The following is a 25,150-nucleotide window of genomic DNA, read 5'->3' as shown; positions in this document are numbered from 1 at the left end:
GCACGTAACTTGCTATAGTTACTCCGGGTTTGGCTGATATTAGCTTAGAAGAACACAGGAATCCACTTCAAAGACTTACTGATACTAGACCAATAATTCCTTAAAGACCAAAGAGGTAGAAGTAGAGGGGGAGTTGAGGCATTGGATTGTCTTAAAATGTTAAGTAGATTCATAGATGCAGTGTACTGGGATCACGTACACTTCTAAAGCAGCACTAGGCATAGACAGAAATAGAATTCTGTTTTTCTGACTTTCTGTAGTGCTTTCTTGGTGAGCATCTAATATGAAATATAATCTTGGTTACACTTTATATGCAAGCCATAAAGGTAAAATGTAAAATGGAAACTTCCTGGCATTTGTTCTGGGAAGGTTCTTTTACATAATTCAGAATACAGTCCAGGATTGTATCAAAACTGATGTTTGGTGTCACTAAACCTGTGACAAACAAATGAATCTTTGAAGAATAATAACTACTTTAAAAGGTGATGAATGAACCCAAATAAAATGAATAAGGGGATTTTCAGCTATCACATTTAAAATACTAATATGTTGAAAAACGCCTTTCATATTTTATTTAAAAAAAAGAGTACTTGTGGCACCTTAGAGACTAACCAATTTATTTGAGCATAAGGTGCCACAAGTACTCCTTTTCTTTTTGCGAATACAGACTAACACGGCTGTTACTCTGAAACCTGTCATATTTTATTTTAGGCATTTAATATCTGATATTTAAATTGGCTTATTTTCTTAAACTTAGATAATTTTTAAGTGAATTATATTTTATGATTAGTTCAGAAGAAGCTAGTATTCCTTTTGAGAAATTGTATAAAACCGTGGTACAAAGTTAATACAAATGAGCTTAGATGCATAATTTTCCAGGTCAAAAAGTAATTTCTGTATTATTGATGCATGATCACAGTAATTATGTACAAATCAAATAATTGGCACACACATTTGTCTGTCTGAAAGCCAGGCCCCTCTTCTGAAATTCCTAGGTATTAGGAAAGTCAAAAGTATGTTGAAATGAATATTTCCAAGCTCAAGTTCACAGGTGACTGAGCCACTAAACATGTGTACCTTGAAAAGTGAAAGACATTATAAATTGATAACTAATGCATGCCACTAAATTATATCTATTTTTGTCATCGTGTCCTTTTGGAATGGGGATGTAATTCATGTCAGGAATGAAGGAAGTGGTGGTTGGTGATTCAGTAGGTGGCATTTCCATCTGAGTCAGTAATGAACCAGCAATAGTTTTGAAACAGTATCCCATGCTAGAGGCAATGGCTGTATCTTAAAATAGGGTGCTGAGAGGCTTAGTATTTTGTAAGGCAACTTTCCAGTTGTTACAAAGTACTATAGCAGTAGTCACCAGCTGGTAGATCACGATCGACTGGTCGATCATGGAACCTCTGAAAGTCTATCTCAGTCTCGATCTAGGGTTGTCATGCCAACCCTCCTGCAGCCAAACCGGAAGATCAGCCACTAACAGTCTAGCAGCATAGTAGGGCTAAGGCATGCTCCCTGCCTGCCCTGGCCCCACGCCGCTCCCAGAAGCGGCTGGCATGTCCGGCAGCTGCTCCGGGAGCAGAGGGAGATGGGGTCTCTGCGCCCTGCCCTCGCCTGCAGGCACTGCCCCTGCAGCTCCCATTGGCTGGGAATGGGGAACAGCTGCCAATGGGAGCTGTGGGGGCGGTGCCTGTGGATGGGGGCAGTGCGGGGAGCCTAAGTGCCCCCCTCCAGGAGCCGCTGCCGGACATGCCGGCCACTTCTGGGAGCAGCACAGGGCCAGGTAGGGAGTCTGCCTTAGCCCCGCTGCGCTGCCGCCTGAGGTAAGCAGGGCCAGTGGGCTCCATACACAGCTCCCAGAAGCAGCCAGCATGTCCCTGTGGCGCCGGGGGCAGGGGACTCCAAGTGCTGCCCCTGTCTGCAGGCACCACCCCCCGCAGCTCCCAACCAATGGGAGCCGTGGAGTCGGTGCTTGGGCAGCACACAGAGACCCCTGCCCCTCTTCCCCCCGGGGCTGCATGGACATGGTGGCCATTTCTGGGAGCAGTGTGGGGCCAGGGCAGGCAGGGAGCCTGCCTTAGCCCCGCTGTGCTGCACCCGGAAGGTGCCTGAGGTAAGTGGTGCCCGGCTGGAGCCCCCCCTGCACCCAAACTCCCTCCCAGAGCCTGCACCCTAACCGCCTGCCCCAGCCCTGAGCCCTCTCCTGCACCCCAGTCCCCTCCCAAAGCCTGCACCCCAATCCCCTGCCCTAGCCTCAGCCCGGAGCCCCTCCCACACTCCAAACCCCTCAGCCCAGAGCCTGCACCCCCTCCCACAGCCCAATCCCCTGTCCCAGCCCAGTGAAAGTGAGTGAGGGTGGGGGAGAGCAAGGGACAGAGGCAGGGGGGATGGAGTGGGCAGGGCCTCAGAGAAGGGGCGGGGCAGGGCCTTGGGGACGGGGAGGGGCAAGAGTGTTTGGGTTTACTGTTATTTCTACATTTTCTTTGAGGTAGATCCTGGGTTTCACTTAAATTCAAAAAGTGATCTTGTGCTTAAAAAGGTTGGAGACCACTGTGCTATAGGGTGGCAAAGTATCATTACTATTGTTAGAAAGACAAATTGGGTGAAAGTACACTCTGAGTAGCTTTCCTAGACCCAAAGAAGAGCTCTGTGTAAGCGCGAAAGCTGTCTTATTGGACCAACTTGTGTTGGTGAAAGATATTAGGTCACCCACCTTGTTTCTCTAATATCCTGGGATCAGCACAGCAAATTACTATTAGCATATTTGTTTACCATAGGGATGTAAATATAATTTTAAAAGTTAACTGTTTAAATTATTAAAACTATATCGTTTAACTGGTTAACTGGTTAAAGGGAGGGGGGCTCCTGCTGCCCCGGCTGGTGCGGGGCTGGGGGTTAATGTTTAGGGAAGGTTAACTGGTAAGCTTCCCTTGTTTATCAGTCTTTCCTAATTGATATGCCATACTATCACATTCTTCACAGTATGTATTAGGTTTCAAAGTAACAGCCGTGTTAGTCTGTATTCGCAAAAAGAAAAGGAGTACTTGTGGCACCTTAGAGACTAACCAATTAATCATCGGATGCATCCGATGAAGTGAGCTGTAGCTCACGAAAGCTCATGCTCAAATAAATTGGTTAGTCTCTAAGGTGCCACAAATACTCCTTTTCTTAGTATGTATTAGGAAATCTGTTCAAAAGGATTTGCAGTTGTAAAAGTGCAATCCTGCAAATATTATAGCAAGATAACTTTGTATTTTCTGTTGAGCTTATTAAAGAGTAAGTATAAAATATTAATCCAAGCTTAATTATTGTAATCACTGTTTATTCTTAGATTAGGTTTCCTTTTTAAACTGAAATTTGTTTGCTGTTTATATATAGACAAGGATTCTTCAGCAGCTATATTCAGATATGGATAAGAACCTGCACAAATGTTGATTCTTAATATTAGTGGGGAAAGTAAACATTTCAGGGACTTAAAATGAGACTTAAAATGGCTTGTTCCATTGTTATCTTACATTCTCTAAGGAGGGAGTATAGAATGTTTTATGTAGAGAAGCTACTCGTATGTAACTATCAACCATATCTGACTAAAATATATATATTGATGATGTAGTAGACTTTCAGTAGGAAGTTCTGTTAACAGATTGGTACACTCATGTAAACTCTCGGATTTTTAAGGTGGGAAAGACCTAGTAAATCATTTTATCCATTTGTTTCCCTGGCAGTGCAGGATTCTTTCATACTTCTTGTGATGAGTAGAGTTGGCATCATGCTAGTTTTGTCTTCATGAAATTCATGTTGTTGTTTTTTTTTTTTTTAAAGGCTAGAAATCTACCCAGTGTAAAACTATATGCTCAGGCTTGAGACTTGTGTGCCTGGCAGGGCCACATCTTCTCCAAATAGGGTTTTAAGAAAGAAAGTCCACTTAAAGAGTGCCTTTTTCAGGTCCATTGCAGTGCTGTTCCTGGCATTCTGACAGTTGCCTAGTCTCAGATGGGAGCTGTGCCTGAAGTTACATTGCTGGAAGTGATGGGAACAACAAGATGAATAGATCCCAAACTGATCAGTTTTGTTATAGGTTTCAGAGTAGCAGCCTTGTTAGTCTGTATCTGCAAAAAGAACAGGAGTACTTGTGGCACCTTAGAGACTAACCAATTTATTTGCTCAAATAGTTTTGTTATAGTTTCAGTAAACTATCCAAATCCTCTCAAAATGGTTTTATTTTTTTGCTTAGGAGGTCCATTCCTTCCACTGTAGTTCACTATTCTGAAACTGCTTAACCGAATTTTTTAGTTCTTGTTCGTTTGGTCCACAGCTTTGTTGTTGGTCACAGAGATATCAGGCTAATAAAGTTGCTTTGGTAGAAACAAAGTATTGGACTGCATAATTTGATGTCTTGTTCCCCCTTGTCTGGAGTCACAGTTACTAAAAATGCTCTTAAGACCAAGTGTATTGTACAGTGCAACTTAGGAATGCCCCTCTGTCTCACTTACCTGATGAGGATGAATCCAGGTATACGACAGTAATTTCAGATTTTGGTATTTTAATTTTAAAAATGACTTTTGGCTTTTGTCCAGTACTCCTTTTATAACAGAAAGTGACTACCAATTCTTTAAAATAGGATTGTAATGGTCTTAAAATTGCAGCCCAAAGTGGCCCTAAACAACCCAGGTAACTGGCATCATTAACACACACGCACTTCAATCGGTTCCTCCATCCTTCTGCCAGTTTTTCTTGTGACTTGGCAGAGCACTGAAATTGCCCGGAGGGTGGGAATCTCTTCAAGAATAGCTTGAGAAGTGTGTGTCATGTTCTAGGTCTATGAACTTAGATAGTGTCCATTTAATTTGTGGTTTGTACTCTCCAAAATTTGAAATAAAGTAAAATCTTACTTTTTCTTTCCCCAAAGGAAGCTGTATTTCCCTCAGCTGAAGTTCCTTTACTTCCACCATGGAGGCGGAACAAGAAAACTTTTGCATCAGTAAAGATGATGAGAGCACTGAATCTGCTTTTCATTGCTCAGCATGTCATGATGATGAGGAGTGGAGCTGTGCTAACCCTATCCGGGGTCGGGCTAAGACTCGTAGTTTGTCTGCTTCACCAGCCCTCGGAAGCACCAAAGAATTCAGGTATGAAGTAAACTAGACTCGAATCTTCTACGCTGATGATTCTTTGGTAAAACTAATATAACATTAGTGCCACATTTATGTAATGCAAATATGATAATATAGGCTCTTCCTATGCGGGCAGCTTTCATTGGCATTAAGAATCACAGCTAATGACATCTTATGGCAAGAATTGAAGAAATGTTCATTTTAGAACAGTTCTGCTTATGCTCTGTCTTGTTCTTTTATATATATATATATATTTGATTTCTAGTGATATCTTGTTTGACAGGATCTCCTTAAGAGTCCATGTGTTCTTTTGTTTCTCGTTCATTTGACTTCATGATCTTCAGTTGCTTTAGATTGTCATAAACAAAGTTAGGTATTCAGGAGTGGACAAACTTAGTATCAGAGAACCTCTGGTCACAAATCCTTAGTGACACATATAGAACATGAGGGCAAGAAATACAGAAAATGCAATTTGGATAGAATGTTGTTTAGCACTGATAAAAGGCAACGCTCCAGTCTAAATAACCACTGAATAAGTATAACAGTGACAATATATTTGCCTTGCTTGTGGCGCCATAGCCCGTTCAGTCCTTGGCATCTCTCCTACGAATGCTCCGTAAGGTTCCCAAACTGTAGTCTGTGAAGCACATAGACAGCTGGCTGGTGACGTGGTGCTGCCTATTCCTTGTTTTTACCTGCTACCTTGCATTTAAGACAGCTAAAAAGTTGTACTTTTCAAATGTTACTCTTCCGTGTAAACAATTGTTATAGTTGATATGTGGATGTCACGTGATAGTGAATTGTAGTGGAAGTGGTCTGTGTGATCGTGAATTGGAGAGAGGTGGTCAATGAGACAATCTCGACTAATAGGGCTTCACTTGGGAAAAACTTCGAGAATCTCTTAGATTCATAGACACTAAGGTCAGAAGGGACCATTATGATCATCTAGTTCGACCTCCTGCACAACGCAGGCCACAGAATCTCACCCACCCACTCCTGCGAAAAACCTCTCACCTATGTCTGAGCTATTGAAGTCCTCAAATCATGGTTTAAAGACTTCAAGGAGCAGAGAATCCTCCAGCAAGTGACCCGTGTCCCATGCTACAGAGGAAGGCAAAAAACGGCCAGGGCCTCTTCCAATCTGCCCTGGAGGAAAATTCCTCCCTGACCCCAAATATGGTGATCAGCTAAACCCTGAGCATATGGGCAAGATTCACTAGCCAGATACTACAGAAAATTCTTTCCTGGGTAACTCAGATCCCACCCCATCTAACATCCCATCACAGGCCATTAGGCCTATTTGCCATGAATATTTAAAGATCAATTAATTACCAAAATCATGTTATCCCATCATACCATCTCCTCCATAAACTTATCTAGTTTAATCTTAAAGTCAGATAGATCTTTTGCCCCCACTGCTTCCCTTGGAAGGCTATTCCAAAACTTCACTCCTCTGATGGTTAGAAACCTTCGTCTAATTTCAAGTCTAAACTTCCCAATGACCATTTTATATCCATTTGTTCTTGTGTCCACATTGGTACTGAGCTTAAATAATTCCTCTCCCTCTCCGGTATTTATCCCTCTGATATATTTATAGAGAGCAATCATATATCTCCCCTCAACCTTCTTTTAGTTAGGCTAAATAAGCCAAGCTCCTTGAGTCTCCTTTCATAAGACAAGTTTTCCATTCCTCGGATCATCCTAGTAGCTCTTCTCTGTACCTGTTCCAGTTTGAATCCATTCTTCTTAAACATGGGAGACCAGAACTGCACACAGTGTTCCAGGTGAGGTCTCACCAGTGCCTTACATAACGGTACTAAACCCTTATCCCTACTGGAAATACCACTCCTGATGCATCCCAAGACTGCATTAGCTTTTTTTCACCGCCATATCACATTGGCGACTCATAGTCATCCTATGATCAACCAATACTCCAAGTTCCTTCTCCTCTTCCGTTACTTCTAATTGATGCATCCCCAGCTTATAACTAAAATTCTTGTTATTAATCCCTAAATGCATAACCTTACAGTTTTCACTATTAAATTTTATCCTATTATTATTACTCCAGTTTACAAGGTCATCCAGATCCTCCTGTATGGTATCCCTGTCCTTCTCTAAATTGGCAATACTTCCCAGCTTTGTATCATTCGCAAACTTTATTAGCACACTCCCACTTTTTGTGCCGAGGTCAGTAATAAAAAGAGTAAATAAGATTCGTCCCAGAACTGATCCTTGAGGAACTCCACTGGTAACCTCCCTCCAGCCTGGCAGTTCACCTTTCAGTAGGACCCGTTGTAGTCTCCCCTTTAACCAGTTCCTTATCCACCTTTCAGTTTTCATATTGATCCCCATCTTTTCCAATTTAACTAATAATTCTTCATGTGGCACGGTATCAAACGCCTTACTGAAATCTAGGTAAATTAGATCCACTGCATTTCCTTTGTCTAAAAAAATCTGTTACTTCCTCAAAGGAGGAGGTCAGGTTGGTTTGGCACGATCTACCTTTTGTAAAACCATGTTGTATTTTGTCCCATTTACCATTGACCTCATTGTCCTTAACTACTTTCTCCTTCAAAATTTTTTCCAAGACCTTGCGTACTACAGATGTCAAACTAACAGGCTTGTAGTTAACCGGATCACTTTTTTTCCCTTTCTTAAAAATAGGAACTAGGTTAGCAATTCTCCAATCATACAATACAACCCCTGAGTTTACAGATTCATTAAAAATTCTCGGTAATAGGCTTGCAATTTCGGGTGCCAATTCTTTTAATATTCTTGGATGAAGATTATCTGAGCCCCCCGATTTAGTCCCATTAAGCTGTTTGAGTTTCGCTTCTACCTCAGAAATGGTAATATCTACCTCCATATCTTCATTCCCATTTGTCATGCTACCATTATCCCTAAGATCCTCTTTAGCCTTATTAAAGACTGAGGCAAAGTGTTTGTTATTGGGCCATGCCTAGATTATCCTTGACCTCCACTCCATTCTTAGTGTTTCGTGGTCCCACTTCTTCTTTATTTATTTATTTATATGGCTATAGAACCTTTTACTATTGGTTTTAATTTCCTTTGCAAGGTCCAACTCTACTTGACTTTTAGCCTGTCTCTCTTTATCCCTACATGTTCTGACATCAATAAGGTAGCTTTCCTTGTTGATCCCTCCCATCTTCTACTCCCTGTATGCTTTCTGCTTTTTCTTAATCACCTCTCTGAGATGCTTGGTCTACAACTCCTGCCTATGAATTTTTTCCCCTTTCTTGGGATGCAGGCTTCTGATAGCTTCTGCAGCTTTGATTTAAAGTAATCCCAGGCCTCCTCTACCTTTAGATCCATAAGTTCTTCAGTCCAATCCACTTCCCTAACTAATTTCCTTAATCTTTGAAAGTCAGCCCTTTTGGAATCAAAAACCCTAGTTGCAGATTTATTTTTGTTAATCCTTCCGTTCAGTTTGAACTGAATTAGCTCATGATCACTTGAACCAAGATTATCCCCTACAACCATTTCTTCTATGAGGTCCTCACTACTCACCAAAACCAAATCTAAAATGGCATCCCCTCTAGTCGGTTCAGTAACTACTTGATGAAGGAATCCATCAGCTATCGCATCTAAGAAAATCTGAGCCCTATTATTATTGCTAGCACTCGTCCTCCAGTCTATATCTGGGAAGTTAAAGTCTCCCATGATCACACAGTTTCCACTAGTATTTACTTTATTAAAAACATTTAAAAAGGGCTCTATCCATATCCAAATTAGATCCCGGCGGTCTATAGCCCACTTGAAGCACTATCCCAGGGGAGGCTCTAATAGTTTTCTTCCCCAATGTAATTTTTGCCAAGACGAGCTCTGTCTTATCCATTCCATCGCTTCTTATTTCTTTACATTCTACCTCATTGTTGATATACAATGCTACTCCACCACCTTTGCCTTTATTTTGGTCTTTCCTAAACAGCACAGACCCTTCCAGTACCCGTACTCCAGTCATGACGACTATTCCACCATGTTTCCGTTCTCCCTAGAATATCTGGTTTCCCTTCCTGCACCAGTAGCTCTAGTTCCTCCATTTTGTTACCCGGCTCCTCGCACTGGTGTACAAACATTTTAATTTTTGCTGTTTGCCCTTGCTCACATTCTGTATCCTATTAAGCACGGTCATTCTCCAGCCAGTATAACCTATTAGACTGGTATCCACACTGCCCTTCCTCCTTATATACATTCTCCTACCCACGGCTGTATCCTTTCTTACTTCGTTTTCTTCCCTCTCAATGCTAAAATCCGGCATGGAGATTACCTGGACATCTCCCAACCATCTCCCCCAAATTCCTAGTTTAAAGCTCTCTTAATCAGTTGTGCCAGCCTCCATCCTAGAAGTCTATTTCCTTCCCTACTCAGATGAAGTCCATCCTGAGAGAAATGTCCTCTGTCCATGAATGCCTCCCAGTGGCCATACATCCCAAAGCCCTCCTTATAGCACCACTGCCTAAGCCATCTGTTGATCATCATAATCTTGTCACACCTTTGTTGCCCTTCTCTTGGAACAGGTAGAATCCCACTAAAGATTACCTAAACCTCGATTTCCTTAAGCGTCTTCCCCAGCCTAGCATAGTCTCCTGTAATACTTTCCAGCGAGAATTTAGCCGTGTCATTTGTTCCCACATGAAGGATAATTAGGGGATTCTTTCCCGCTCCCTTTAGGATCGTTTTCAACCTCAGGTCTATATCCCGTATCTTAGCACCTGGAAGACAGCATACCCTTCTATTCTCTGGATCAGCTCTGGATACAGGCCTGTCTATTCTTCTCAGTAAAGAGTCCCCGATCACATAGACCTGCCTTTTCCTGGTGACGGTGCTATTCTCCATTCCTTTTCTCCCTTGTAATCCTCTTCAACCCATCCTGTATCCTCCTGGGGCTCATATTTGGTGTAGTCTCCATTGACTCTTCCCCTTTTCCTGTAGGACTAGCCGCTCTTCTCTTCTTCCTTGTCCTTCCACCTTCAGTGACTGCCTGCTGAGCCCCTTCTTCATTTTCTAACTCTGCAAACCTGTTCTTGAGGTCTGTTTCTCCTTCACTAGCCCATCTTTTCCTCTGCCTGGTTCTTTTAGTCACATGCTTCCACTGACCACTTTCCTCACCCAGTCTCCCCTCAGAATTCCTCAGTCCTGCTTCCATCTGCAAGTCTGAGCTTTTCCCTTCAGATACCTCATGGCTTTGCTCCATAATCTGCTCAAACCCCTTCCTAAACTCAGCCAGACTTTCCACCTGCATCTCCAAACCTCAGATTTCTTCCTCCGTCAGCTCTATGAGACAGCATTTCATGCAGACAAAACTCTTACCAGGTACCACCTCCAGGCTCATATACATACTGCAGCTTCCACATCGAGTCATCTTCATTGTGTCTTCCACGACATGAGTCACTCCAACTGCTACCTCTGTATCTGTCATAGCCTTTCCACCCAAATCCTGTTAATTTGGGAAACACAAACCACACCCACAGCAAAAACAATACAAACTCCCCTGTGCCGCTGCATGACTGGCTGGCTACCTTTATAGGACCCCTAGTCAGAGAAGCCCTGCCCCCTAATCAGGGCTCAGCTTATTTCATTTAGAGCACTGAATATCCATCCATGGTAATGGTTATTACTGACCTTGGATGGATTTGAACCATGAACATGGAGATTAAAGGCTGGTTCTCTCCCCCCCCCCCCCCCCCCAATATTTCTGAATGAGCAGGAAGTTTCCTGCTTTTGTAGAAGTAGGGCAAAAGTGAAATTTACCCAAGTTTTGTGTTTGCTCTTCTAGTCTGTATTTACATAGTGAGGTAACCCTTAAATAGCTTCTGAGATTAGAAGTATATTACCAAGGAAAAAAACAGTCATTGGTCTATCATCTGCTGGCTTCAAGAGAGAATTTTGAACATAGTAATAACTTTTCACATTTTTTTTCTTACAAAGCATAGGAATTGTGGATGCAATGCATAGCTGTAGCATTTATCATATACTGAAAGAGCTTGCCCATAACTCAGAAAATAAGTATACGGGTGTTCAAGTAATATTTCTAGTTCTTTATGTACACAATTTTACAAGGATACATGTGGCTTTATTTAATAGAACTCCATAATGTTTTACAGAGTAGATTGATACAATTTGTTACACTATTGTCAGTTTTAAGTCAACCATCATACAAAGGATCCAACTTCCAGTTCTACACATCTTACAAAAATGAAGTATGGAACAAATGGTGACGTTGAGGTACATTGATTTAATAGCTTGATAGTAATATAATCCAAAAGGAATGTTCAGTCTTCCTTAAATTGTAGGATCAGAGCTGGACTTGATACCAGATCTTTTGAACAGCTCCACCTAGAGTTAGTATACATGGTAGTAAGAACCTGGTTGGGTGCGTTTCATCTGTATAGTAATGAGGGGTGGCAAAAAAGTACCTTTTATTCATAGATCATAATTAGTGCACCAAGAAATCTCTATTGCCTTCCTCGAGCCAGATTGTTAACCTACTAGTAATGCCCTTATGTCACACGGGGATCCTTGATTTAACTTCTGGTGTGGCATTTCTCAGACCAACAATGGCAGGTAAAGACTGTACTGTGGAGGCAGTATGCTTTGAGGGAGGGAGGGAGTACCTTGCACTACTGAACTCTGATCCTCCAGATGCCTGAAGGGCATGGCAAAATTCTAAAGGAGCTGCTTACCAGAGAGGTTTGTCTCTCCCATCCAAACTGTGTTGCTAGCAGTATTGTTGCTGCAATGTGGAGCATTTGTAGGTGAGACTATAAGGATGGGGGGAAAGGGGCTGGGGGAGAGGGACTCCCAAATCGAAGAGAAGAGGATCTCAAAACAGACTGTAAGCTGATTAAATGTTTTCTAATAAGTGGGGTTTCAGAGTAACAGTCGTGTTAGTCTGTTTCTGTGGAGTTTCTTTAGGATAATATACTTAAAAATTTTTGGAGGCTGTTCTTGCAGGATCAGTGGAAACCTTTTAATGCTTGAAGTTTCCTGTTATTGCCTATGTTCTACATAGTACAATATAAGAAAACAAAGTATTTATGTAGAAATATATGCTATAATTAGCAGCATTTAAGTGCAGAAATTTGATTGTGTTCATAGGATTTTAAACACCTAATATTAGTCTACATGAGTAAAAGGCCTGTTGGCCTAAATTCTGCTCTCTCCTTTCTAGGTGTGAATATTTCCAAGTAATTTTTTTTTTGGTAGTTAGGAAACCTGCTTTTTTTTTTTCTATTGGGCACACATTTCTTAATTTATTTCCATTTTCTTTTGGTTAGCTTGCTCTCTGATGGATAGAAATTGCTCTGAAACTACAATCTATCTTTGCAGTCGGGGTAGCCATTCATGTTTTGAATGAGGTTTACTACTTAAAAGATATTTTATTAAAACTTCTTTAAGTCACTCTTTGTCTGGTTTTGTGATTCTTTCACCACCAGTTCAAAGGAACTTGTAAAATGTCAAATAAAAATTATCTTAGGTTTGCTATGCAGTATTTGTAATTGAGTCCTTCTCTCTATATATCAACTTAGCAGGCTCTCTCTCCATAGTTCAATACATTTCTAAAGCACATTAGTACATTATAAGTAGAATAGAAAATGGTAGTAATACCTTCTTATCTCTATTCACTTAATAAAAGAATCTTATTCTTTGATTAAATGGCACACGTATTCAATCCTGATAAAACCCTTACCGAAAACCTATTTTAATTATATAATGCCTTAGAAAGATGTACATGGTGCTGTACAGTGGGTAAATTGTATCAAATATGGATTTCTTCATCAGAGTTGAGGATCTGATCCCTTAAGCTTCTGAGCTGTTTCTATTCTCAATGAATGCCACAGGAGTTGAGGTTATGCTGCAGCATGCAGGATCAGGTCCTGAAAGGTACAAATCCATACAATGCACAATGTTGTAATACTGCAAACACGTGACGTTGTGTATAACTTTCATTGCTTAAATACATGTGGGAACAGAGGTATTTAGAGGTTGCCTTTTGTAGGAGGAGCAGGAAGGAGTTTCTTTCATGCCACTCCTTAAGGTTTGAAAAAATATGCAGGTGAAAGGGACAGAACAATTTTGGGGGGCAGGGGGGAGAAATTGAGTGGAGTGGACGTCAGAAGGTACATAAGCAAGGGAATAGTTTACTATCCTAATTTAAAACATTATAATTTCAAAATGTATGAAGACTTTATCAGTGCTGCCTTCATTCCTCTACACATACTTGGAATTCTTGTTCATCCTTAATATACTATTAAGAAATAGTGTCATTAAAGTCCTTGTATGTTTGTTTTTCTTCTTGATAATAATAGAATAAATAAGGATAAGTATGAAAATATCTATTACTGTCTCCTCCTCAGACAGGCTCAGTAATGCTTGAAATTTATACTAATACATTGTACTGACACATCAGTTAAATCACCTTGAAGAAGAGTTCTGTGTAAACTCAAAAGCTTGTCTCTCTCACCAACAGAAATTGGTCCAATAAGAGATATTACTTCACCCACCATGTGTCTCTGATATCGATAAATGTCAATTTTATTGGCCTGCTGGAAAGGGAGAAATTGTTATATTTGTTTTTATTAGTAAATACAAATTTTATTCAAACTTCTTAAAAAAAAAAAAATGTGGAACTCACAGAATGTCACCGCAATCACTTGCTTGTATGTTGTATCTCTTTCTTCCACTGTTCATATAATTTTGTATTTTGGCAGATTGTAAACTCTCTGGGGCTGGGAATGAGTCAGCACATTACATGAATTAATCAGGAACAGGAGAGGCATATTTCCCTGTTGTCACTTTTCAGTGTAAATGACTATAATGTTTATGGTAACATTTACATAGTGCCTTACAATCATTAGCTAATTGTTCCAATAGATATGGGAGGTAGGTAAACTTTATCCACATTTTACTGGTTAGGGGAAGCGGGTGGAAGCTGAAGCAGAAAGGTTGTGACTTCTCCAAGGTAAACTTGTTTTAGAACTGGTATTAGTCCCATGTTCAGGCCACTAGACCATGCCCCTCTTTGTTTGCGGCTAAATTGAAATTCGGAACTCACATTTCCATTGGCGGTGTCATGTAATCTAACTCTTCTATTAAATGTATAAAACAAAAATCATAACCTTCTGCAATTACACTGGAAGTGCTTGCTCCAGTTCTTCACTCATTTGGGTATGTTTGGTATCTTACTCTGCAAGATTTTGCAAGTTACTGCCTCAACTCTTTGAGGCTGAGGAAATAAATACCTCTTAGATTATATGAATGAATTCTGGGATAAAGTAATGTTTAGTGATTGGCAAATATTTACTCAAAATAAAAAGTTGCGAGGAAAAAGTATTTTTCCACAACTCTTGATCTCCATTACCTGCCTGTCTTAGCTTCATGCTGCTTTTACTTCACAATAAGGACGAAGGGACTCATGGTCACCTGCATTAAAAATGCCTAGAAAGCTGGATTCTTCAGCATTACATTTGCTGCAAAATTAAGAATCTGTTTTTTCCAATTTCTGAGCCAGAAGGAGTGCTTATAGAAGTTTTCTTCTGGTCCTGGAGGCATTTCTGATGATCTGACAACCAAGCCCCTCTGCAACAGTCTTTTACTCCTGTGGGCATTCTGGAAATTTTATTGTCAAATAAATGCGGAGGCTCCAGCATGGTACTGGGGAGCATAGGCCACTGGCTACACAGAGGTGGGAGATAACTGTGCGCCCCCCCACCCCCTTCCCCAAGACACTGACTCAGTGGTGAGGCTGCACCCAACCGTGACACAGTGTAAGGACTGGGCCTGCCCCTCTGTGCCAGGTGCATCAGGTGTGGGCAGGCAGGATCCAAGTGTGGAGAGGCTTAGTGTGTGGGGGTCGAGGTGTGGGTCGAGAGGGTTCTGTGTGGGGCAATATGGGTGTGGACAGCTCAGTGGGGGATCTGGATGCGGGGGGGAATCTGGATGCACAGGGGCTTGTTGAGGGGTTCTGGATGCAACAGTGATGGGACTCTGCAGGGAGGTCCAGGTGAAGGTGGTTGGGGCTCAGCAGCGGGGTATGGGTGTGGGGGCCTCAGTGCGGGGGCCCAGATGCTGGTGTTCAGGGCTTGGTGGGGTGGGAATCTGGATGCGGGTGGTTCATCAGGGTGGTCCAGGTGCAGGGGGATTGGGGCTCATGGAGGGGGGTGTTCTGAGTGCAGGGCGGGGGTGAGGTTTGGTGGAAGGGTCTGGGTATGAGGGGGTCTGGATGCACGGGCGTTGGGCGGATGGGGGAGCACTCCCTCTACAGGGATCCCTTTCTTTGCAGCTGAGGAGTGATGGGTGCAGGAAGCGGGTGGGTGGTGGGGGGAGTTTGCATAGCTTTCTTCAGCCAGGGGAGAAATCTGGGGATGGGTCTGACCCGGCCACGGATACTGTGCAAGGGAAGAAGAGCTCCCATCCTCCTCAGCCCAGCTGTGACTAGCAGCTGAGCCCGGTGCAGGGTAGGAGCCACCAGCCGGGTCTTCCCCATTCTCGTCCCCTGCGCCACTGTGATTTACCTCTCTGCCGGCTGCCCTGGGCCCCCGAAACATACTGCTGGGGAGGGTCACAGGGCTGCTCTTGTGCCTTTCCTTTGCTTCCCCATCAGAAAGTCATTTTTCTACAGGGAAGCAAATAAATCTGCAGGGGACATAATTTCTGTGCATGCACAGTGGTGCAGAGTTCCCCCAGGAGTAAGTCTTTACTACGTGATTTAACAGTAGCTACCTCATGAATTCTGTGGTCCATATGAAAAGTGGGACTTCTGGTCTGTACCAGAGGTAAAACATCACTAAACAAGCCTAAAATGGCTTTGTTAATTATTTCCCAGGTCTTATAGAAGTGAGATTTTTGAGTTTAACTTTACCTTTTACCAGTCCTTAACTATCCTCAAGGAAAGGATCCAGACTGTAAACTAAATGCTTTGGCAGGTTGTCTTATGGCCTCTGTTTCTTTACACAGTGGAATGATTAATCTGTTCATTGGTATAACTCACTTTGTTGTTGTTTGTTGTTATTCAGTTTAATTGGTTGGTGTAACTGACTTTAGCTACTTCCAGTTAAACACTGGAAACCATAATATACTATAAGCAAAAACTCCTCTCTTCACTTTTCACCAAGGATTCAAAAATTGTACTTATCTGTACAGTTAGGAGCCTCTGTGTTTGGCTTAATCCTTCACATGCCGTCCTTTATGCTGTTTAGGGCATGTGTTCACTGCCAAAATAATCCCCCGTGACACCAGTTCTTGCAGTCCCGGGTTCTACAGACTTGAGCTCACGCTGCGATGCTGAAAACAGCCATGTAGATGCTCCCACCCAGGTTCTGAAACCTGAGGAGCGGGGTGGGTTTCAGAGCCAGAGTAAGAACATCTGTGTGCTGTTTTTTCACACCATAGCACAAGTTTGAGTCTGTTGACCCAGGTTCTGAAACTCACTGCTGCAGGTGTAGACACATTTCCCCAGGCCTCCAACTTGGTCTGTTACTATCTCTGAAACATCATCACATTTGATGCTACCTAGGTCAGTCTTTGGATGAAATTTTCATGGCATCTCATCTTCACTACCACATTTATTTTTTGCCAAGTCCCTCCCCTATTTCTAAATGGGTTGGGAGCTCATTTTGTCTCTACTGGCAACCAAGATTACAAAGTTATATTCCCAGTTGTGCCATTAACTTTCTGAGACACCTTGATAAGTTATATAACCTCTCTGTGCCTCAAGTTAATCTTTAAATGGGTATCTATCCAATGTGAGGCTTTGCTTATGTTTGTAAAGCACTTTGATGCTCTGAAAAATGCTATGGAAATGCAGTTTTATATTTTATCAATCAAAAGTCCACTGGCTCTGTGACGTGCCGGCATAGTCCTTCTTAAATTCTATATAATCTGTTCATGTGATTTGACCACAGACTATCAACAAATAATAATTTAAAAAAATTTGGTTTGGGACTAGAATGTCCGCAGAAGAAAAGTGTGTGTCTCAACTCTCCATCACTTGCCTGCCTCCCCTTATACTAGAGAGAAAATGCTAATATTGCTGAATCTAGAAATTATGAATTTTGGTTTTTTCCCCTCATTTGGGATTCCTTTACAAATTCTGTAAATTGACTAGTGACTGCCTTTGTCATATTGTAGTTGTTGGAAAGATTAATGTTAACAAACAAAGAAGACAGATTGATGGTAAAATAGGAATTTTTTGCGTTTGATATTCTATGTATCTCCGTGTACCCTCCTTAAATGTTATTGCATAATTTCAATCCACTATTTCTCAGTGGTGATGGTACATAAGCCACCTGTCTGCATCACTTTATAGTGTTTTCCCACATAATAATTCAGTTAATTATCAGAAGTTACACTTAATTTGGCTTCTTTAGCCTTTGACTATGCAAGAATTCTTTCAGTGGCTGGTGATGGAGAGAAAAGGAAGCATTTCTTTTTATGTTCCAAACAAAACTCTTGTAGGAAAAATACTAGTAATTCAGGACATGCACAAGGCCCTGATACTGCAAATATACACATGCTTAACTTTACTACTATGAGCAGTCCTACTGATTTCATGTTTAAAGTGCCTAAGTGTTTGTAGGGTTGGCGCTGTAGTGATAATAAGGCCTACAAATTTACCCTAATCATGAGTTCAGTTTGTAAAAAGTGAGTCTAAATTCATAAAATGTCACAATCTATAATAACAGATGTGGATGAGAACCAGAGAAACTTGATTAGTTGAAACTAAAGATGCCACAGTGATATAATCCAAGGACTGTTGAAGTTATGCTTGTTAAAAACCGATATGTGGAGCCAAAAATTAATGAACCAAAATTGGTGTGTCGTATATTAGGCCTAATTGGTGGACAAAATAATGAGGGGATGGGCTATTCTACCCATCAGTCACTTTTTGGATCCTTAAAAGAGAGAGGGTTTTTTTTTTTTTTTTTTTTTTTTTTTTTGGAGGGGCTGGATGGGTAAAGGAAGAACATTCAAGGAGAACAAACCAAAGCTACTGAGCAAGCTTCACTGTCATGTCTGGCACTCCTACTATCTCCTCAGTCCCTGGATCTTTTTTATTCTCATCCAGAGGGATGTCCTGACCAGATTGGGCCAGAGAAAGAGACATTGATTAAGTTAACACCTTTGGTCCATTTATTCTATCTAAATTAATACAACAGGGGTTAAATCATTTTGGCTTGTACATTGCCCAGGACCTGAAAATGTATTCAGGCATGGTGAATTTTATTGAAAATGGTTATCAAGGACCACACTACATGTCTCAGTTTAAGACATAGGGTACCTTTTAAATGTGCATACCTGTTAAGAATATATTTTAGGAGTGGGTGTTGTGTATCATGTACCATATATATCAATCATTTTGCAAAGCTTATTAGTTCTAAAATTGGATGCTTTACCTTTTCTGTAGGATCTTTAATGAAGGTATAGTGTTTTAAGAAAATTCGGAAACAAGTGTGCTGAATTAGGATGAATGTGTTTGTGGTTATATGGACTGAAGTCCCTTCGAAACTGATTCAAGGCAGTCTTTACAGCTGTCTAATCACAAAAAATACCACTACTGTTACTGCCGTGTCTCCCTGGAGCATGGCCTGAGAAAATTAAAAAGATATGAAAGAATAGGTTTTGGTCTTTGGCTTTGAAGTTCTGAATGTGTATCTGCAGCTGTTTTTGTATGTTGATTGTTTGGAGAACACTTAATTTGTGCTAAAATACTTTATCATTTAAAATGCAGATGTCCTAAAATACAGTATGAAAGAAGCCCTGGTAGCTTTCCTTCTTAGTGTTTTAAATATTTAACTAGGCACACGTGTTCTGTTGCAAAATGTTTAGTGAAGGCCATGAAACTATTGAACTATATAACAAAGACAGAACACAGACATTGTTTTGCTGGGCAATATTACAACTGGAATATATGTGCTGTTTTGCTTGTCTTGTTAGTGAAGCCTTCTTCAAAAATTTGCTGAGAGTCTCATGTTTGGTGTAGTGTCTTAATGTTGTGCTTTAACTTCAGGAAATTTGCTGCACTGCCTAAAAAGCTGTAATCACCTGGTTGATCCAACAGCTGAACACTCCTAAGTTCTCCAGATTCTTATTGTTGGTGGTTGTTGCTTAAGTATTGGTTTAGGATTACATGTTGTGTGGTTGGAAAAACCTTGTCTACTAGTCATTCATAATCTTTATGCATCCGATGAAGTGAGCTGTAGCTCACGAAAGCTTATGTTCAAATAAATTGGTTAGTCTCTAAGGTGCCACAAGTACTCCTTTTCTTTTTTTGCATAATCTTTACAGTAGTTTAGGAAAAAAACACTAAAAGTTGACTCTTAAGAATTATGTATTTTTAATTCTGATATGGGAGTTTAGATTTTTAACAATATATGCTTTCACTTTTCACTCTGTCGGGAAGAATTTGAAGTTTATATTGTTGATTTTAGTTTTTCATTTTTATGCTCAAGACTTCATTATTTCACAGTCAAGTGAGCTGATCTTCACCTACTATCTCTAGTGGACTTTTGTCCCATTACAAAACAGCACATCTACTAGCCTTTGCTCAGGAGGAAACGAGGACTGAAATAACAGGAATGTTGCGGGTCAGGATTGACGTGCACTGGCAGAACTGTGTAGGGGAAACTTCACTGTCACAGTGGCATTATTGAGTTTGTGGTGTTTCTTGTGTAAGGAATGGAGGTGAACCTGGAACAAGTCAAGTAAGCCCTGGTCTACACTAGGACTTTAGGTCGAATTTAGCAGCATTAAATCGATGTAAACCTGCACCCGTCCACATGATGAAGCCCTTTATTTCGACTTAAAGGGCTCTTAAAATCGATTTCCTTACTCCACCCCTGACAAGTGGATTAGCGCTTAAATCGGCCTTGCCGGCTCGAATTTGGGGTACTGTGGACACAATTCGACGGTATTGGCCTCCGGGAGCTATCCCAGAGTGCTCCATTATGACCGCTCTGGACAGCACTCTCAACTCAGATGCACTGGCCAGGTAGACAGGAAAAGAACCGCGAACTTTTGAATCTCATTTCTTGTTTGGCCAGCGTGGCAAGCTGCAGGTGACCATGCAGAGCTCATCAGCAGAGGTGACCATGATGGAGTCCCAGAATCGCAAAAGAGCTCCAGCATGGACCGAACAGGAGGTACGGGATCTGATCGCTGTTTGGGAGAGGAATCCGTGCTATCAGAACTCCGTTCCGGTTTTCGAAATGCCAAAACCTTTGTGAAAATCTCCCAGGGCATGAAGGACAGAGGCCATAACAGGGACCCGAAGCAGTGCGCCGCGTGAAACTGAAGGAGCTGAGGCAAGCCTACCAGAAAACCAGAGAGGCGAACGGCCGCTCCGGGTCAGAGCCCCAAACATGCCGCTTCTATGATGAGCTGCATGCCATTTTAGGGGGTTCAGCCACCACTACCCCAGCCGTGTTGTTTGACTCCTTCAATGGAGATGGAGGCAATACGGAAGCAGGTTTTGGGGACGAAGAAGATGATGATGATGATGATGAGGTTGTAGATAGCTCACAGCAAGCAAGCGGAGAAACCGGTTTTCCTGACAGCCAGGAACTGTTTCTCACCCTGGACCTGGAGCCAGTACCCCCCGAACCCACCCAAGGCTCCTTCCTGGACCCAGCAGGCGGAGAAGGGACCTCCGGTGAGTGTATCTTTTAAAATACTATACATGGTTTAAAAGCCAGCATGTGAAAGGATTACTTTGCCCTGGCATTCGCGGTTCTCCTGGATGTATTCCCAAAGCCTTTGCAAAAGGTTTCTGGGGAGGGCAGCCTTATTGCGTCCTTCATGGTAGGACACTTTACCACTCCAGGCCATTAACACATACTCGGGAATCATTGTAGTGAGCTGTAGCTCACGAAAGCTCAAATGCTCAAATAAATTGGTTAGTCTGTAAGGTGCCACAAGTACTCCTTTTCTTATTGTAGAACAAAGCATTGCAGTGTATGTTTGCTGGCGTTCAAACAACATCCGTTCTTTATCTCTCTGTGTTATCCTCAGGAGAGTGAGATATAATTCATGGTCACCTGGTTGAAATAGAGTGCTTTTCTTCAGGGGACACTCAGAGGAGCCCATTCCTGCTGGGCTGTTTGCCTGTGGCTAAACAGAAATGTTCCCCACTGTTAGCCACAGGGAGGGGGGAAGGTTGAGGGGGTAGCCACGCGGTGGGGGGAGGCAAAATGCGACCTTGTAACGAAAGCACATGTGCTATGTATGTAATGTTAACAGCAAGGTTTACCCTGAAAGAGTGTAGCCACTGTTTTATAAAATTTTAAACCGCTTTTTAAACCGCTGTCCCTTTTATTTTCTCCACCAGCTGCATGTGTTTCAATGATCACAGAATCTTCTCCTTCCCTGAGGCTAGTGAAGCTTAGAAAGAAAAAAAAACGCACTCGCGATGAAACGTTCTCCGAGCTCATGCTGTCCTCCCACACTGACAGAGCACAGACGAATGCGTGGAGGCAAATAATGTCAGAGTGCAGGAAAGCACAAAATGACCGGGAGGAGAAGTGGCAGGCTGAAGAGAGTAAGTGGCAGGCTGAAGGCAGGGCTGAAGCTCAAATGTAGCGGCATCGTGATGAGAGGAGGCAGGATTCAATGCTGAGGCTGCTGGAGGACCAAACCAGTATGTTCCAGTGTATGGTTGAGCTGCAGCAAAGGCAGCTGGAGCACAGACTGCCACTGCAGCCCCTCTGTAACCAACCGCCCTCCTCCCCAAGTTCCATAGCCTCCACACCCAGACGCCCAAGAACGTGGTGGGAGGGCCTCCGGCCAACCAGCCACTCCACCACAGAGGATTGCCCAAAAAAAGAAGGCTGTCATTCAATAAATTTTAAAATTGTAAACCTTTTAAAGTGCTGTGTGGCATTTTCCTTCCCTCCTCCACCACCCCTCCTGGGCTACCTTGGTAGTCATCCCCCTATTTGTGTGATGAATGAATAAAGAATGCATGAATGTGAAGCAACAATGACTTTATTGCCTCTGCAAGCGGTGATCAAAGGGAGGAGGGGAGGGTGGTTAGCTTACAGGGAAGTAGAGTGAACCAAGGGGCGGGGGGTTTCATCAAGGAGAAACCAACAGAACTTTCACACCGTAGCCTGGCCAGTCATGAAACTGGTTTTCAAAGCTTCTCTGATGCGTACCGCGCCCTCCTGTGCTCTTCTAACCGCCCTGGTGTCTGGCTGCGCGTAACCAGCAGCCAGGCGATTTGCCTCAACCTCCCACCCCACCATAAACGTCTCCCCCTTACTCTCACAGATATTGTGGAGCACACAGCAAGCAGTAATAACAGTGGGAATATTGGTTTCGCTGAGGTCTAAGCGAGTCAGTAAACTGCGCCAGCGCGCCTTTAAACGTCCAAATGCACATTCTACCACCATTCTGCACTTGCTCAGCCTGTAGTTGAACAGCTCCTGGCTACTGTCCAGGCTGCCTGTGTACGGCTTCATGAGCCATGGCATTAAGGGGTAGGCTGGGTCCCCAAGGATACATATAGGCATTTCAACATCCCCAACAGTTATTTTCTGGTCTGGGAATAAAGTCCCTTCCTGCAGCTTTTGAAACAGACCAGAGTTCCTGAAGATGCGAGCGTCATGTACCTTTCCCGGCCATCCCACCTTGATGTTGGTGAAACGTCCCTTGTGATCCACCAGAGCTTGCAGCACTATCGAAAAGTACCCCTTGTGGTTTATGTACTCGGCGGCTTGGTGCTCCGGTGCCAAGATAGGGATATAGGTTCCGTCTATGGCCCCACCACAGTTAGGGAATCCCATTGCAGCAAAGCCATCCACTATGACCTGCACATTTCCCAGGGTCACTACCCTTGATATCAGCAGATCTTTGATTGCGTGGGCTACTTGCATCACAGCAGCCCCAACAGTAGATTTGCCCACTCCAAATTGATTCCCAACTGACCGGTAGCTGTCTGGCGTTGCAAGCTTCCACAGGGCTATCGCCACTCGCTTCTCAACTGTGAGGGCTGCTCTCATCTTGGTATTCATGCGCCTCAGGGCAGGGGAAAGCAAATCACAAAGTTCCGTGAAAGTGCCCTTACGCATGCGAAAGTTTCACAGCCACTGGGAATCGTCCCAGACCTGCAACACTATGCGGTCCCACCAGTCTGTGCTTGTTTCCCGAGCCCAGAATCGGCGTTCCACAGCATGAACCTGCCCCATTAGCACCATGATGCATGCATTGGCAGGGCCCATGCTTTCAGAGAAATCTGTGACCATGTCCTGATCACTCACATGACCGCGCTGACGTCGCCTCCTCGCCCGGTATCGCTTTGCCAGGTTCTGGTGCTGCATATATTGCTGGATAATGCGTGTGGTGTTTAATGTGCTCCTAATTGCCAAAGTGAGCTGAGCGGCCTCCATGCTTGCCTTGGTATGGCGTCCGCACAGAAAAAAGGTGCGGAACGATTGTCTGCCGTTGCCCTGACGGAGGGAGGGGCGACTGACGACACGGCTTACAGGGTTGGCTTCAGGGAGCTAAAATCAACAAAGGGGGTGGCTTTACATCAAGGAGTATTTCAGGCAGGACTTCACGGAGGGTTCCAATAAGAATTGGTGCACCTAAGTTATTGTTCTTATTGGAACAAGGAGGTTAGCCTGGCCTCTGATTGATACATGGCTAGATTTACCTCGCTGCACCTTCTCTGTCAGTGACTGCAGTGTGACCTAGAGGAATGAGTCCCCTAGACAGGGGAGGGAGGGAAGCAAATGAATACAAAACAAATCTGGTCTATTTCTTGTTTTGATCCACTCCATCTATCTTTTACGTCTTTGGCTGGCAGCAGACGGTGCAGAAGGACTGCATGCCATCCATATCTCATGGCTGCTCGGCAGAAGATGGTACAGTACGACTGCTAGCAATCCGTATCGCCTGCCTGTTCACCATAAGACGGTTCAATAGGACTGACTGCAGGACTAAAGAGAATGACCTGGTCAAGTCACTCCAAATTTAGTCCCTGCGCCCATGTCTGCCCAGGCGCTCCCAGCCGACATGGCCAGGAGCACCTCAGACATGACGATGACGGCTACCAGTCGTACTGTACCGTCTGCTGCCACAAGGCAATGGGTTGCTGCTACTGTGTAGCAATGCCGTACCGCGTCTGCCAGCACCCAGGAGACATAGGGTGACGGTTACCTGAGCGGGCTCCATGCTTGCTGTGGTATGGCGTCTGCACAGGTAACTCAGGAAAAAAGGCGTGAAACGATTGTCTGCCCTTGCTTTCATGGAGGGAGGGAGGGAACGGGGGCCTGACGATATGTACCCACAACCACCCGCGACAATGTTTTAGCCCCTTCAAGCATTGGGATCTCAACCCAGAATTCCAATGGGCAGCGGAGACTGCGGGAACTGTGGGATAGCTATCCACAGTGCAATGCTCCGGAAGTCGACTCTAACCTCGGTACTGTGGAAGCACTCCGCCAAGTTAATGCACTTAGAGCATTTTCTGTGGGGACACACACACTCGAATATATAAAACCGATTTCTAAAAAACCGCCTTCTATAAATTCGACCTTATTCCGTAGTGTAGACATACCTCTAAGTCTATTTGGTACTAGGATACTAGAAGTGTAGTCATATGCTATGTAGAAATATTCAATACACAGTCTAGATGAGCTTCTACTAATGCTTCAACTGCAATAATCACTGAAGACAACATATGGTGCTCAAATGCAGCCCCGTAGATAACATCAACTGCATTTTTAACTTTGTGTGTGCAGTTTTTTGTACAGAATTACGTTGACTTGCTGATCAGCTGCATACTGAGACTTTAGAAATGAAATTTCCCCCACCTTTCCTTTTTTAGCATTAACTACTTCAAAGAAACAGGTAATTTGGATAATGAATATAATTCATTCCTACTTCAGCTTTCCCTTACATGTGTTTCATTTTTCAGGAGGACACGCTCCTTGCATGGACCATGCCCAGTGACCACATTTGGACCAAAGGCATGTATGCTGCAAAACCCTAAAACTATAATGTAAGTG

At 43.0% G+C, this 25,150-nt stretch overlaps 1 protein-coding gene across 1 annotated transcript in view; it reads left to right on the top strand.

Annotated features, from left to right (window-relative positions):
* Positions 1-25,150, top strand: part of NADK (NAD kinase) — a 47,871-nt gene that overhangs the window by 3,845 nt on the left and 18,876 nt on the right. The window contains exons 2-3 of the mRNA XM_073316399.2: positions 4,919-5,138; positions 25,060-25,143. Of these exons, the coding sequence (XP_073172500.1) occupies positions 4,960-5,138; positions 25,060-25,143 (263 nt within the window). The 5' untranslated portion in view covers positions 4,919-4,959. The remainder of the gene's footprint in view (positions 1-4,918; positions 5,139-25,059; positions 25,144-25,150) is intronic.

This window comes from Lepidochelys kempii, chromosome 18 (genome assembly GCF_965140285.1).
Source record: "Lepidochelys kempii isolate rLepKem1 chromosome 18, rLepKem1.hap1, whole genome shotgun sequence".
In the NCBI taxonomy this organism is placed as follows: Eukaryota; Metazoa; Chordata; order Testudines; family Cheloniidae; genus Lepidochelys; species Lepidochelys kempii.
The sequence above is the reverse complement of the archived record's forward strand: the minus strand, read 5'-3'. Positions and strand labels throughout refer to the sequence as shown.